We start from the raw sequence: 15,361 nt of genomic DNA, 5'->3' as shown, positions 1-15,361 counted from the left end.
TCTAATCTGTGCGCCCACTGGATGTTCATCAGTCCCCCTTGGTGCTTATGTGGACCAAGCAAGGGAGGTGAGCGGCCATAACAATGCCCCGAGTCTGGGTTAGCAGGTGCCAGGGCGCCTCTCGGCAGGGATAGGAGCAGGTGGACCCCAGAGTGGAGCCCACGTCACAGGTATATACAAGGGGAAAAGAGATTACTTGAGGCAGGTCCTCCACCGCTGCTGAGGGTGGAGGCAAAATGTTGAAACACCCACCATGGCCAGGGTCTCCCAAGGCATGGTGGGGGCAGCAAACCCTCCCCAGGCTGCAGTCCCGCGTGAGGACGGCTGTGGAACCCAGCACAGAGCGCGAATGTGCCATGAGCCCAGGACATTGCAGGGAGGCAGAGCAGCACACAGCGCATCCTACAGGGAATTCTCCTGCCACTATTAGAACGTGACCGCCATGTGTGCAGTAGGGAGAGGGGTAATGCTCATTGCCTGCCCCCCAGGGCTCACCCTGTTCCTAGGGGGACAGACGCTCCCTTAGGCCCCCTGTCCTGAATTATCTCTAGGAACTCGTGGATTTCTCTGGTAGAAAGTCCTTGCTTGGGGCAAAACATCTCATCGTGCCTTCGTTTACATTTTGGATGAACATTTTGTTAAAGCCAGAGCACCCTGACATGAGAGCAAGAGGATGGACGGCAGAAGGGACCAACACCACAGGGAAGCTGGGCATGCTACAGACCCCAGTGCCTGCCTGGCAGAGCCACTCCTCCAATCAATGTCTGAACAGTGGGGCCGGGAAGAAATGGCGCTTGAACAGCTGCTGCCATTTTTTTCTTTTTTGGATGAGTTGGAAATCCCATCAAGAACAAGCCACTTGGCCAGGTGTGGCGGTTCACACCTGTAATCCCAGCACTTGGGAGGCCAAGGCAGGCTCATCACTTGAGATCAGGAATTAGAGACCAGCCTGGTCAACTTGGTGAAACCCCATCTCTACTAAAAATACAAAAATTAGTCAGGCATGGTGGCATGTGCCTGTAACTGTAATACCAGCTACTTGGGAGGCTGAGGCTGCAATGAGCTGAGATTGTGCCACTGCACTCCAGCTTGTGTGACACAGAGAAACTCCAGCTCGGAAAAAAAAAGAATAAGCCACTGAGCGAACATAAGGAAAAGATACAACAAAAATAAATTCCTCATGAACAGGTGCACACCGCCTGCCTGGCAATGGAGGCCCCACGCACAGTGCCCTCCTGGGACTGGCTGAGTCGCTCAGGTCGCCTTCCAGCTGTGTGACTGGAGGGGTCTACACGGCTCAGGGCAGGGCTGGGAGACAGCCCTCCCTGGGGACCCCAGAGAAACTGGTTCCAGGAGAGTATGCTCAGTGCTGGGGGAACCTCAAGCAGGAGGCTCACGTAGGCCCAGCCAGCTCCTGCCTCCTATGCATCCCCAGTGAGGAGCGGCACCTGTTGCTGGTGTCCGCGTCTCTTACCTGGGTTGAGGACTGGCTGGACGATGTCCCCGTTCCTCCACTTGGTCTCCATGCGCTCCAGCTTCTGGGCTTCATACCGCTTCCGGCCCTCCTCCTCCTGCTCCTGCCGAGAATACTGCGGGAAACCACAGACAGGTCAGGCCCAGGCTGGACACGGCCTCCTCTCCTCTACAGGCAGCCACGACCCCAGGCCCCTTATGTCACATAGCCTTGTATAACTGGGACTATCTTTCTTTCTGTTTGTGTGTGCTTAATATAAGTAATAAGAATACAGAAAGAGTGAAATCCCACGTGGCTCCACTCCCCAGAGAACCTGGGTCAAATGTTTGGTTTAGATCCTTCCTGGAATTGCTCTTATGCCTACAAATATATAAAAAGCTCTGTGGTGCTGTATGTGGAGCTTAAAAGCAACTGTGTATCTATTTAACATAATTTTTGTGACTATGTGGGCACTTAGCTTGTTCCCAATTTTTCTTTTCTTTTTTCTTTTCTTTTTTTTTTTTGAGATGGATTCTTGCTCTGTCCCAGGCTGAAGTGCAGTGGTGCGATCTCAGCTCACTGCAACCTCTGCCTCCTGGGTTCAAGTGATTCTCCTGCCTCAGCCTCCCCAGTAGCTGGGACTACAGGCGCCTGCCACCACACTCAGCTAATTTTTGTATTTTTAGCAGAGACGGGGTTTCACCATGTTGGCCAGGCTGATCTCTTGACCTTGTGATCCACCTGCCTCAGCCACCCAAAGTGTTGGGATTACAGGCGTGAGCCACTGCGCCCACTATTAAAACCATACTGATTCTAGGTTACCTAAAATCATTTTGCACTGTCCCATTCCTTCCTAGGATTCATTCCAGAATAAAGGGATCCTCAAAAAGGCCCCACCTACTCTCCCAGGGCCATGACAGAGCAGGAGCTGTGTGTGTCCCTGCTGACCCTTGGCCAATCGAACAGGCTGTATATTAGTAGAGAACAGGCAGTCAAAGATGGAACCATCCCCCCGAGGCTCTCTGAATGGATCATAGGGGTTTTTGACCCCGGAAGTTAAAAATAAATGTGAATATAAGACTCAGCACAGGCCAGGCATGGTGGCTCGCGCCTGTAATCCCAGCAATTTGGGAGGCTGAGGCGGGTGGATCACTTGAGGTCAGGAGTTTGAGACTCCTGGCCACATGGTGAAACCCTGTCTCTACTAAAAATACCAAAATTAGCCAGGTATGGTGGTGGGCACCTGTAGTCTTAGCTACTCGGGAGGCTGAGGCAAGGGAATCGCTTGAACCCGGGGGGTGGAGGTTGCAGCCAGCCAAGATCGCGCCACTGCACCCCAGCCTGGGCGACAGAGCGAGACTCCGTCTAAAAAGATAAAATAAAATAAAAAATACTAACTCTCAGCACAAAAACCAAAGCTCCTGAGTCCCAGGACACAACAGGGGATATTGCATTTCTTGGACATAACAGACGGTTCACTCACTGCCCTCCTGTGCACAGTGGAGGGGACGCACCACACTCCCTCCCCATGGGACCTCAGAGGGGCCCTCAGGGCCTCTGTGCTGGCCCCAGGCCAGTTCCAGACCCTCTGCCTGCTCCATCCCCCAGGACCTTCTCCCTCCCTGACAGCCTAGCCAGGGGCTAACTACCACCTGGCTGTTCTGATTAACCTCAACTTCTGCTCTCACCGTTCACTCACCCAACCATTCCAACTGAGCCTGTGGGGAAGCCACAGAACCCAGGGCCCCTCTGGGCCCCTCCCGGCCGCCTGTTGAAGCACCTCTGACCTAAGCAAGTTCACTTCAGATGGCTGTGTTAGGCCTTCTTTCGAAAGTCAGTTTTAAACATCTCGATAATTCCTGCTCATGGCTCAGCTCCAAAACTGTGCAGGGCCTGAGCACCATTCACCATTCCTCGGCTTAATTATCCATCATCTTCAGTTGAGAACCCATCTTCAAAAGAGGCTGGGAAGGGAGCTGAAGGGTTTGTTCAAAAGAAGCAAACCGTGGGGAGTGTTTTAAGTTGCAGTGGATAATTCAACCTTTTCCTCCATAAATAAATCACGTCCTAATGTTCCACCAGCCAAGTCATGACTGTGAGAGGAGAGTCTGTGCTGTGTGTCGACCTAGCAACATTGGTGGGTGAACTTCAGCATCCTCAAGAAATGCCTTTTAAAGGGAACTTTTTTTAAAGGAGCCACCCCCTGGTCTAATACATCCTTGTGGCATCCAGTACATTTGTCTGGGCTTGGCGGGCACACAGGGAAATGATGGGGCCCGGTCCTGGACACAAGCCACGAGGAGAAGCCAGGCCTACTCCCCAACGCTGCCTTTCCATCTGGGAACAAAACCGCTGGAACATTTTAATGATGGCTGGCACCTAATTCTCACCCCCGAGGGCTCATCAAACCCAACTGATCTGAAGCAGCAGACAGCGTGGCCCAAATGTCTGAGAGACAGGCTGCGAACCTCTTCGCTCAAGCACATATTCAGACATTTGAAAAAAACCAAAGCATCCACCCCCGACGGCCACTCAGCATGTCCAGGGCTGCGGTTGCCCCTCCGGTCATCCTGGGCCCCTCAGGCCCATCACAGGGACACCGAAGTTCCATGCTCACTGGGAAAGCTGCAGGCAGGCTGGGGAGGAAGGTGGAACAAAGAAAAGATGTCCTGCACTGGACGACTGTGCACACGGCCAGCAGCTGGGTTCCTCCAGGGAGATGCACACATCCAGGAAACCAGAGCGTGTGTGTGTGTGCGCATGCGTGTTCAAGATATCTACATGCATACGTATGTGCCATCTCTATCTGTATGTGTATACATATTATATATATCTGCATATCCACAGATACAGGGATGTACATTTTCCTAAATCTGGGATGGCTGTAGAAAGGTCCGCAGGAGCATGCTCATGGAATATAAGACAGCCCTGTGGCCAGGCCACCAGCAAATAAGCATATGCTCACCGGAGCCAGGGAACGAAGCTGCACTTTCCGGGACTCCGAAACAGGCCTCTGGCTGGGCCCACTAGTGAAAAACAGGAGACCCAGATTCCAAATCAGCGGGAGGTTTATACTACGTGGGCCTAGCATGTGTTGGGGGGAAGACAGTGCAAATAGCTCTGAGCAGCAGCTGCAGCTGCGAACTGTGCAGCCTCTCCCATCTGCCGCTCTGGCTGCCTCGGCTCCGCGGAACGGTTCCCACAACTCCTTGACAAGGCCAAGTTGATATTTATGTCTCATCAAACCCACTATACAAAGGAAATGAAAAAGCAACCGGGAGCTCCTCCAGGATGTGGGAGGGAGGGAGCTAATTACTGGGCAAGGAGAGGCGAGGCTAAGAGGGGCCACGCTGAAAGCGCCCTGTCCCTGCGCTGAGGGGACGGGAGCCAGGGGAGTCTGAAGCTACCCGTCCCCTCCACTGGCCAAAACCCAACAGCTCTCGGTGCATCGATCCCAAGCGACAAGGCAGCAAAAGCGACTGTGTTCAGGTCCAGACCCGCCCCTCGGTATCACCCACCTGAGATGTACCATGAGATGCTAAAGCCAGGCATGGGGCCTGGGAGAGATTTCAGAACTGGATAGCATCTGAAAATTAAATCCGTTAAATGCTATGTCTCAATATTTACATGTGATGTAGCTCACTGAACACCAAGGGCTTAGAGAAAAGAATAAATGTGGGGGTGGGTGTGCTTGCAATTCTGCGGAGAACAGTCAGGAGCCCCCAACTGACCCCTGCTCCTTAGGTCTTCAATCACCCCGAGTTAGCACTGCCTGAAAATAACCACAACTTCCATCTCAGCCAAGAAGCAGGGAGAGAGGATAACAGCCCCACGAAGAACAAGAGACGGGGGAGGGTGTTGAACCGAGGGCGGCTGCACTGGGTTGAACAGTGTCCCTCAAAATGTATATCCACCTGAAACCTCAAAATGCAAACACTTCCAAAAACCGGGTCTTTGTAGTTGTAAATAGTTAGAATGAGGTCACAGCGGAATGGGATAGGCCCTAAGCCCAGTGACCTGTGCTCTTGTAAGCAGGCTGTGTGAAGATGGAGGCAGAAGCTTCAGGGACGCAGCCTCAGCCAAGGGACGCCTGGAGCCACGCGGCGCTGGAGAGACCAGGAGGGATCCTCACCTGGGGCCAATGGAGGGCGCGGGCCCCTGCCCACACCTTTGGACTTCTGGCCTCCAGAACTGTGACAGAATCAACTTCTATTGTTTGAGAGCTACCCAGTCAGTGGCACTTGGTCACAGCAGCCCCAGGACACTGACTCAGGCGGGAGCGTGAGACTTCGGACTCCACACCCTGACCCTGAGCCCCCGCCTGCTGGCCAGATTCTGGCATGCTGCCATCCTGCTCTCATAAAACCAAAGCTGTGGCCGGGCGCGGTGGCTCACACCTGTAATCCCAGCACTTTGGGAGGCCGAGGCGGGTGGATCACAAGGCCAGGAGATCAAGTCCATCCTGGCTAACACAGTGAAACCCCATCGCTACTAAAAATATAAAAAATTAGCCGGGCATGGTGGTGGGTGCCTGTAGTCTCAGCTACCGGGGAGGCTGAGGCAGGAGAATGGCGTGGACCCAGGAGGCAGAGCTTGCAGTGAGCCGAAATTGCACCACTACACTCCAGCCTGGGCGACAGATCGAGACTCTGTCTCAAAAAAAAAAAAAAAAAACCAAAGTTACAGCCACCAGCCTTCCCTTCCCTTCCCATTAAATGTGGACAGGGTTCCCCTGTCACCAAGATTTAAAAACAACAACGACAACAACAACAACAAAAAAAAACCTAGGCCAAACAGCAGCTGGACCCGGCAGCCAGCCACACCCACCTGGGGTGACACCCCACCCAGACCTTCACTGCCCTCTGAGGAGACCCCGGCAGGGTGCCTGGTCAGACACTGAGCTGAGGAGAGAAGAGAGGGCAGGAAGCACGTCTCAGGGAGTACCTCCCCAGTCTCACATGGGCAGCGGAAGCAGGGACTGGGGTCCCATCAGCCCTGGTGACCCGGGGGCCACAGGAAGACAAAGAGCCAGGCCTCCTACAGGCGGGAAGTGGCCTGCTCCCAGCAAACGCTGGGGAGGGGATCAGGGCTTCTAAAGTGGCCTGTGCCTGGCAAACGCTGGGGAGGGGACCAGGGCTTCCAAAGTGGCCTGTGCCTGGCAAACACTGGGGAGGGGACCAGGGCTTCAGGCAGCAGCAGGAACACCCAGCATCTCTGTTGGGTCTGGAAGCAAAAAGAGCAGGCACCAATTCCTGACAATCTGGTTCTCAGTTTTATTATTTCTAAAAATGTATTCTATATATATCTCATCCAGAGGAAAAGCTCCCCGCCGGGGCCCACACTGCAGAGACTCAGAATCCTGCTTCCTTCCCTCTAAGAAGAGCTCCTCCTGGGGGCTGGGCCTGTGGACCGCAGGGTCAGGCTGCGGGAGGAGCTGGTCACACCTGTCCTTGGACTCGCCAATGAACTTGGGGCACAGGAGAAGGAGGCGAGGGAGTACTTTTAGGGAATGAATTAAATTTCTTTATTCCCAACGTCTCCCCTCCAAGAGTCTGTTCGCGCAGCTTCCACAGGCTTCGCCCACAGGCCCACCCATGGCGGGACTCCTCTGACAACACAATGAACCGGTATTATGGAAGGTGCTTCCACCGGGTGCGGTGGCTCACGCCTGTAATCCCAGCACTTTGGGAGGCCAAGGTGGGTGGATCATGAGGTCAGGAGATCAAGACCATCCTGGCTAACACGGTGAAACCCCGTCTCTACTAAAAAAAAATTAAAAAATTAGCCGAGCGTGGTGGCGGGCGCCTGTAGTCCAGCTACTCAGGACACTGAGGCAGGAGAATGGCGTGAACCCGGGAGGCGGAGCGTGCAGTGAGCTGAGATCCGGCCACTGCACTCCAACCTGGGCGACAGAGTGAGACTCCGTCTCAAAAAAAGAAAAAAAAGAAAAAAGAAAAGTGCTTCCATCACAGCGAAGCCAGAAATGAGAGAAACCCAGAGAAGGAGGCAGACGCCAGCAGGGGACAAGGAGGGAGAAAGACCAAAGCTCACATGAGGAGAGCTGTCTCCACGGCCACTGCGTCACAAGCAGAGATCAGAACCAGCTTGCAGGGCCCACGGGGCAGCAGCCGGCCCGGCCCAGGCAGCCTGGTGGTCCTGGCTCCCGAAAGAAGGACACATCACTATCACGATCCTGTCACTGCCTTTTCTCTGGTTAGGGAGTGTGACAAAAAGGTCCCTAGGTTGGAGGGACGTTTACGTCCACAGGTTCTGGGCCAGCTTGCGCTCACATTCCCAGCATGAATTAAACATACACCAGAAGATCCCACACAGACATGTCTCCTCCCCACCCGTGTTTCCTCGAAGGCAGGACAGAAACTCCTGTGGAGCCAGGGATGCCCTGCCCAGCCCAGAGGGGACACTGCCTGCTGGCGGACCTGGCACCCTGTGCCCCAGCTTTGACCTGTCGCTCCCTTGGGACGCTTAGCTGAACCAGCCTCCCACCATCAGGCGAGGTGACCTGATCTCTGCCATCTGCCCCCAAGAGAGAAGTAGAAGGGGCACCTTACCACAACAGGAGGCACCTCGAGGACCTTGTCCACGTTCTTCAGCGACAAGGGCACATACCACAGGGTGGCCTTATTGGTCAGCTTTTTGGCACCTTAAGAGAAGAAAATCACATAAGTGATGCCCAGGAGACGGGGCAGGGGTGTGAGCGCCAGGCACGTGGCAGATGCTGCTCCGGCCCCCGGTCCCAGCACCCGAAACACCCCGCACTGTGTACTACCTCTCTGGCCCCCAACCCCCAAGGCCCCAAGGTCTTTTCAGCATCCTGGCCGGGGAGTGCTGCCATCATGTGAGTGTGGACAAACAGAACAAGAGACCCCAGAGCCCACGGAGAGAGGCTGCGTGGGGCCCACCCCCATCACAATGTATGCCCCCTAAAACTGGCTTGAACTCAGGACCCCAGCCCCTCCCAATGCAACCACTCTGGGGCAGTTTTCCCTTTTCAGGGGTGGCTGAAATGACTTCAGACCACAGTTAAGCCTGGATGGTCCGGAGTTGGTCAGCCACAATACCCAACAGGGATCACCCTGGAGGGCACCAACTGCAGGCAACCTCCTCTTCCTGGTGTTTTGACAGAAAGGGAGCTTGATTACGAAAACACATCAGAGGCTCCCAATGAGCCTCCCAGACAGAGGGGAAGGACTGATGGGCTGCAGGCAGATGCCCTTCGCTCTGCCCAGGGAGACAAGGCTGAACCCACTTCACCCGCTGGCTCAAGTCTCCACCAGCTGATCGCTGCTGACATCAAACGTCAAAATCAAAAGTGCCTTGCTGGGGAACTTGATGTCCTGACGCTCAGACAAGCAACATCTTCTGCAGATCCCATCCACCTGTCTCAGCACTGCCAAGAACTCCCACCAAACGGGGAAGCCCAGAAAGACACTTGGCCCACACAGACGTACAGGCTGCGGAGGCTCAGGAGGATGTGGAGGCTGTGCCCAGGCAGAGCAGCCCAGGGGAGGGGCAGGGGAGACAGCCAGGGCCCCCACAGCCCAAAGCACACAGCAGCAGAGCCAGCTCATCAAAGCCCCATTTTTGCCACCCCAGGAACTTCCTTTCCTTCACACCAGACACTTGGGTGTGGTGCCAGCCCATCCAAAGCTCCACCAGAAGCTTCCGGGTGCCAAGAGATGGGCTATAGGCTGCTGACTCCTTGGGGCACTGAAGCCAGCCACAGAGCAAAGTGGGGCTGCAGGACAGGGAGGCCTGTCCGTGCTGAGAAACACAGGCTCGTGGCCTGTCGGAGCTAAAGCAGCCTAGAGATCCCTGGTGTACACCCCTCACTTGTACAGAAGGAGCCTGAGGCCCAGAGACATCAAGGGGTTTGCCAGGGTCACACAGCAACTTGGGGCCATACTCCCATGTCCCAGTCATTTCAGAGAAGTATCTGCAAGGATGCCTTTAAAAAGTGGTTTTGTCAGGAGTGGTAGGTGGCTCACACCTGTAATCCCAGCACTCTGGGAGGCTGAGGCGGGTGGATCACTTGAACTCAGGAGTTCCAGACCAGCCTGGGCAACATGGCGAAACCCCGTCTCTACCAAAAACACAAAAAATTAGCTGGGCATGGTGGTGCGCACCTGTGGTCCCAAACACTGAGATAGGAGGAGCGCTTGAGCCCAGAAGGCGGAGATTACAGTGAGCCTAGATTGCACCACTGCCCTCCAGCCTGGGCGACAGAGCGAGGCCCCGTCTTAAAATAAAAAAATAAATAAAAGTGGCTTCTTCAATGTGGAAGATCCTCACTATAAGGCAGAAGAGGGAACTGCAGGAAATAACAGAGGAAAGGGAGACGGGAGCAGCCCCAGGGCCCTGCCTAAAACCCCCAGAGCAGCTCACTTCCCACCAGTTACCTGAACCTGCCTTCCCAAGGCAAAGTGTTTTTCCTCCCGGATAAACACAGCCCCAGGCTCCAAGTCAAGCCCCAGGGGGCCCATTAAGAAAAGGCCCATGCCTGCCCCTCCTGCCCCCACAGAACACACCGTGAGGGCAAGGGGCTCCCTGGGCTTGGGAACCACAGGCAAATAATATGGGAAAATATTTCCACCGCACTTTGACTGAGAGTGAATCTGACAACCTGCTTTTGGGAATAAAGATTTCCTGTTGAACTCGGCTAGAGCCAGCCTGACAAGCCGGTTTCCATGACAACTCGAGCGGCCCTCTGGACCTAAATGAACACCATGGAGCAAATGAGGCAAACATGCTAATTGTACTTTCTCCATCATTTGATGAAACCATCAAAAGACAACAGCAGTATTAAAAAATATCTCTCAGCCAGCTGCGGTGGCTCACGCCTGTAATCCCAGCACTTTGGCAGGCCGAGGCAGGCAGATCACGAGCTCAGAATCGAGACGATCCTGGCTAACACGGTGAAGCCCCGTGTCTACTAAAAATACAAAAAAATTAGCCGGGCATGGTGACATGTGCCTGTAGTCCCAGCTACTCGGGAGGCTGAGACAGGAGAATCACTTGAACCTGGGAGGCAGAGGTTGTAGTGAGCCAAGATGGCGCCACTGCACCCCAGCCAGGGCGACAGAGCAAGACTCAGTCTCAAAAAAAGAAAAAAAAAAAACCTGTTAAAATCTTAAGAGCTCCCAGCTATTTTTCTGGAGCAATTCGTAGCAATCACATCCCAGTTAGCTTAATATTTTGACAGTTTCTGGGGATAAATAAGCCGCCTCAAAGGCAAGGTTTGCGGGTCGTCTGCCTGGGCCCGTGCTCGCTCAGTGGCCTCATGACGGGCAGCACAGCCCAGGAAGAGGGGACACACAGAACAGGGGACCCCTGCCTCCTGGGGTGGAGACAGCACACGGATGTCACGCACACAGCTTATGACTCAGCCTGTTCCGGGTCAGGGCCCCGGCACGTGTCCTCTGCCCCCACCTGCAATGCCCCTGTCTTTCAGAGGTCACTACCCATTCAGCCAGTGCTCCCCACGTGCCCACCGTGTGCCAGGCGCTGCCCTTGGTGTTGGGGCCTTCATGAGTTCAATTTCCGGGGGACACATGGGCAGATACAGAGAAGGGCCTCAAGAGAACAATAGAGATGGCAGAGAGAGATGGCAGAGAAGCAGAAGCACAGACAAGGAGATGAGCGAGACAGAGGGGGAGATGAGACCCGCAGTCACAGAGTGAGAACAGCGGGCTCCGGGGCCTGACCAAGACGCGGAGAAAAGCCACAGCCTCGGGGCTCCAAGGCCTCCCTGCCCAGCCCCTGCTACAGGGAAAAGGCTGAAGCTGGGAGGAAGAACCTGGGGCACTGCCCAGCCCCACTGGGAAAAGCCGTCATGTGCTGGCAAGCGTCTCCTGCCTTCTCCAAGCCTCACATGCACGACAGGGCAATGCCAGCCCTGATGTCCCCAGGGAGGAAGGGTGGCCATCTCTGTCCCTCCTGAGCCCATCCTTCGGAGGAGGAGAAGACCGAGGGCTGTGGTGGCCGGGACACAGCGGGGAGGCTGAGAAGCTCCCAGCACCTTGTGGGTGAGCTGAGGTGGGGGCTGCTCTCTCATGCTTGTGCCTGCCTTGGCTCTGCACAGGAGCCTCTCCTGCTCTCCCCACTCTCAGCTCCTAAAGAGCGAGGGATCCCCAGGAACATGTCAGATTGCGTCATCCTCATCAATACCCCATCAGCGAGAATGTCTCAGCACTGACGCCCAGTTCTTCCTGGTTGCCTCCGCTCATTCACTTATTCATTCATTCATTTGCTCATCCATTATCAGTTCCATGTCTATTATGGGCCAGCAGAAGTGGCCAAGAAAGGGAAGTTCATGATCTGGGGAGATCATCAAGTTCAATACCCCTGACCTTTGGCCTGTATTACTCTGTGCTGTGGGGAGAGCGGGTCCCAACCGTGCTGAAAGCCCGAGAATGCCTTTCGGTCTCCCTGCCTCTCTCCTCATCTCAAACTGCTTGGCCAGGTTCGGAGGCTCCTGCCTGTAAGCCCAGCACTTTGGGAGGCCGAGGTGGGTGGATCAACTGAGATCAGGAGTTTCAGACCACCCTGGCCATCGTGGTGAAACCCTGTCTCTACTAAAAATACAAAAATCAGCCAGGTGTGGTGGCTCACGCCGTAGTCCCAGCTACTCAGGAGGCTGAAGCAGGAGAATAGCTTGAACCTAGGAGGCAGGAGAATAGCTTGAACCTGGGAGGCAGAGGTTGCAGTGAGCCGAGATCATGCCACTGCACTCCAGACTGGGCAACAGAGCAAGACCCTGTCTCAAAAACAACAACAACAAACCGCTCGTCAGGGATTCCTCTGAGGCTGTGGCCTCTGATGGACCACAAAGGGGGCTTCCATGGCAGAAAATCTGCAAAGCAGATCCATTCCCAGCATTTTTGAAGCCACCAACTCCTGCAATGACAAAGGGCGCTGCTGACAGGGCTCTCACAAGCAGGAGGGTCCTGGGAAGCAGGAGAGCGCGGCGGGCCATCCCTCGTCTCCAGGAAGGGGCCAAGGCTCCATCTCCAGCACAGTCAGGAGAAGAGATGCGACCTCACAGGAAATGGCAGGGAACCCCCAAGGCCCCTCAAGTGGGGAACCCACCCAGCCCTGAGCCTCTCCCAAGTCATGGGCACTGCTCCTGATATGGGAGGTGCCCATACACCCCTTCCTGTGCCACGGCCTGAGACCAGCATCCAGGGTCCCTCTGATGTCAGAGGTGCCTGCCGAGGGGCAACAGGCAATGGGAATGCAGACCACCTTCCACTCCAGGCCCTTGCTCAGCTCAATCTGCCCACCTGCCGGAGCTAGGCTGACACAGCCATTCTAATCACCAACCCTGCTGAGGTCCTCAGAATGTTCTAGATGCATAACTGTGTTTGCTACCGGTCTGTCATGGGGAAGAGGACTCAAGCTCCTTAAATGGCTGTGAACTGGCACTCCACAGGGCAGCCACCGCTGAGGAACAGGCATTGGGAAGAGGAGGAAACCAGCCCAGCCTCTCCTCCGTATGGGAGGACTGGTGACCCAGGAGGTGGCAGGGAGAGGGCCAGGGGCAGGGGAAGAGGCCCGCCTTCCCCCTCACCTCCCGTCCCCAGCCTGGGTATAAAAAGAAGCATGAGCTGGGGAACACTGGAGCCGCCCTCTCCTGCAGCGCCCAGTGGGAAGGGGAAGGGGGTTTCCATGGTTACCATGGCCAAGGAGGAGAACATTCAGATGAAAGCAGAGGCAAAGGTTCACCCAGTGAGCTTCTATCTTGAGCCTGGTTTCGGGGCCCCCAGGAGCGGGCAGTGTCCTCTCTGGAGCCAACACCTCCCTATGCTTGAGGAGGGCAAGCAGGGCAGGGAGCCCTGCAGAGGGGTGGATGGTGTGCCCCGGCCTCACAGCCCCGCCCAGTCCCTGCCATGGATGAGCTGGCCACAGGCGGCAGGACGGGCAGCGGTGATGTGCTCAGGCCAGACCCGGACAGCAGGGTTGAGTCCTGCTCTGGGTAACTGAACTCAGGCTCGTATCTTAACTCCTCTGTGCCTGTTTCCTGTCTGCAAAATCAGGGCAATGGACATAGCTGCTCCCAGGGCCGTGTGGGAGGTGAGGGAGGTCTCATTGATGAAAAGGGGCCAGGCCCTGGAGCGTCCTCTGCCCTCAGGAGGGAAGCAGCTGTATAGCCACGGCCCTTAGTGCTCCAGTCGCCACGTCGCTTCCAGAAGTACCTGTGAGGATGTTTTCGGACATCACGTTGACCTGCACCTCCACAGAGTGCTTGGAGGTGTAGGTGATCTCCGCGCTGACGTGCGCCACCTCACCGATGCACATGGGAGACAGGAAGTCAGTGCGCTCGACACGAGCCAGCGCGGCTACACAGCGCTCCTGTGGAGACAGAGGCAGTGGTCAGTCCAGGTCAGCCAGCCCAGCCCCGAGAGCCCCACCCTGGACACGCTCCCTGGAAACTGCCTTTGCTTTCATTCCCCACTGTGAAAGCAACCAATTTATCGCAATTTATTGGCACCATGCATTCCTTTTCTTTTTTTTTTTTTTTTTCGAGACAGAGTCTCACTTTGTTGCCCAGGCTGCAGTGCAGTGGCATGATCCTGGCTCACTGCAAGCTCCGCCTCCCGGGTTCACGCCATTCTCCTGCCTCAGCCTCCCGAGTAGCTGGTATTATAAGCGCTCGCCACCACGCCCAGCTAAATTTTTTTTTTTTTGAGACGGGGTCTCACTCTGTTACCCAGGCTGGAGTGCAGTGGCGCGATCTCCACTCACTGCAAGCTCCGCCTCCTGGGTTCACGCCATTCTCCTGCCTCAGCCTCCCAAGTAGCTGGGATTACAGGCACCTGCCACTGCGCCCGGCTAATTTTTTGTATTTTTCATAGAGATGGGGTTTCACCGTGTTAGCCAGGATGGTCTCGATCTCCTGACCTCGTGATCCGCCCGCCTCAGCCTCCCAAAGTGCTGGGATTGCAGGCGTGAGCCACTGCGCCCGGCCTAGCACTGTGCATTCCTAAACACGAAAGCACAGGGATGTAGAGGAGCCCTGGAGAGCCCAGCCCAAAGCAGCTGCTGCAGGCGATTCCCCAAGTGGTGGGATCACCAGCTGCTTCTTCCTTTTTTCTGATTTTCTCACAATAGGCATGCATTATTTGCATAATATAAAGTGAAAAAATGCATACATACTCATTATGGAAAATTTGGGAAATATAGAAAAGTGGAAAAAAGGGGAATGTCACCTCTCCCATTCAAAGATAACCATGGTTACTATTTTGGGATCTTTCTTTCCAGGCTTTTTTCCCAAGAATTGGGGTGGGTTTTGTTGTCTCGCTTGCTCGTCTGCCTGGCTCGTTTCGCAGTTTTAGTCTGATATAGCTGTGCAAAAACTAAATATACACCCTTACCTTCTGATTATTTTTCATTCAGCATAGGAAAAATAATCTGCCCATGTTGTGACACATTCTTTGCAATCACTATTCTTCTTTAGGCGCGGTGGCTCATGACTATAATTCCAGAACTTTGGGAGGCCGAGGTGGGCAGATCACGTGAGGCCAGGAGTTCAAGATCAGCCTGGCCAACATGGTGAAACTCCGTCTCTACTAAAAATACAAAAGTTACCCAGGCGTGGCAGTACACATCTGTAATCCTGGCTACTCAGGAGGCTGAGGTATGAGAATCGGTTGAACTCGGGACGGGGAGGTTGCAGTGAGCTGAGATCGCACCACTGCACTCCAGCCTGGGCGACAGAGCAAGACTCTATTTCACAAACAACAACAACAACGACAAAAACCACTAAATACATTCTCACCTTCCAATTCTTTTTCATTCAATATGGGAAAAATAATCTGCCCGTGTTGTGACTTGGCTCTTTGCAATCATTTTTCTTTTTCTTTTTCTTTTTTTTTTTGAGATAGAGTCTCG

The 15,361-nt window shown here is 54.7% G+C and overlaps 2 protein-coding genes across 10 annotated transcripts in view; both read right to left on the bottom strand.

The window, feature by feature from the left end:
• The window catches only part of ACOT7 (acyl-CoA thioesterase 7), a 192,508-nt gene that overhangs the window by 62,835 nt on the left and 114,312 nt on the right, over positions 1 to 15,361 (bottom strand). For all 5 annotated transcript variants that reach the window (XR_013408990.1, XM_077977866.1, XM_015141617.3 and 2 more), the window contains 3 exons: positions 13,666 to 13,822; positions 8,023 to 8,114; positions 1,475 to 1,589 (listed from right to left, as the gene is read on the bottom strand). Coding sequence is in view for 4 of the 5 variants with exons in the window: in XM_077977866.1 (XP_077833992.1) it covers positions 1,475 to 1,589; positions 8,023 to 8,114; positions 13,666 to 13,822 (364 nt within the window). In the remaining variant the exon portion in view is untranslated. The remainder of the gene's footprint in view (positions 1 to 1,474; positions 1,590 to 8,022; positions 8,115 to 13,665; positions 13,823 to 15,361) is intronic.
• The window catches only part of RPL22 (ribosomal protein L22), a 251,157-nt gene that overhangs the window by 145,942 nt on the left and 89,854 nt on the right, over positions 1 to 15,361 (bottom strand). The window contains exon 1 of one of the 5 annotated variants that reach the window (XM_077963395.1): positions 13,328 to 13,331. The exons of 3 other annotated variants lie outside the window; for them this stretch is intronic. The gene's annotated coding sequence lies outside the window, so the exon portion shown is untranslated. Of the gene's footprint in view, positions 1 to 8,198; positions 8,215 to 13,327; positions 13,332 to 15,361 lie in introns of those variants that run through there. One more of the 5 variants, XM_077962844.1, reaches the window with a different exon arrangement.

This window comes from Macaca mulatta, chromosome 1 (assembly GCF_049350105.2).
Source record: "Macaca mulatta isolate MMU2019108-1 chromosome 1, T2T-MMU8v2.0, whole genome shotgun sequence".
NCBI classification, from domain to species: domain Eukaryota; kingdom Metazoa; phylum Chordata; class Mammalia; order Primates; family Cercopithecidae; genus Macaca; species Macaca mulatta.
Note: the sequence above shows the minus strand (reverse complement) of the source record. Positions and strands in the feature narration are given on the sequence as shown.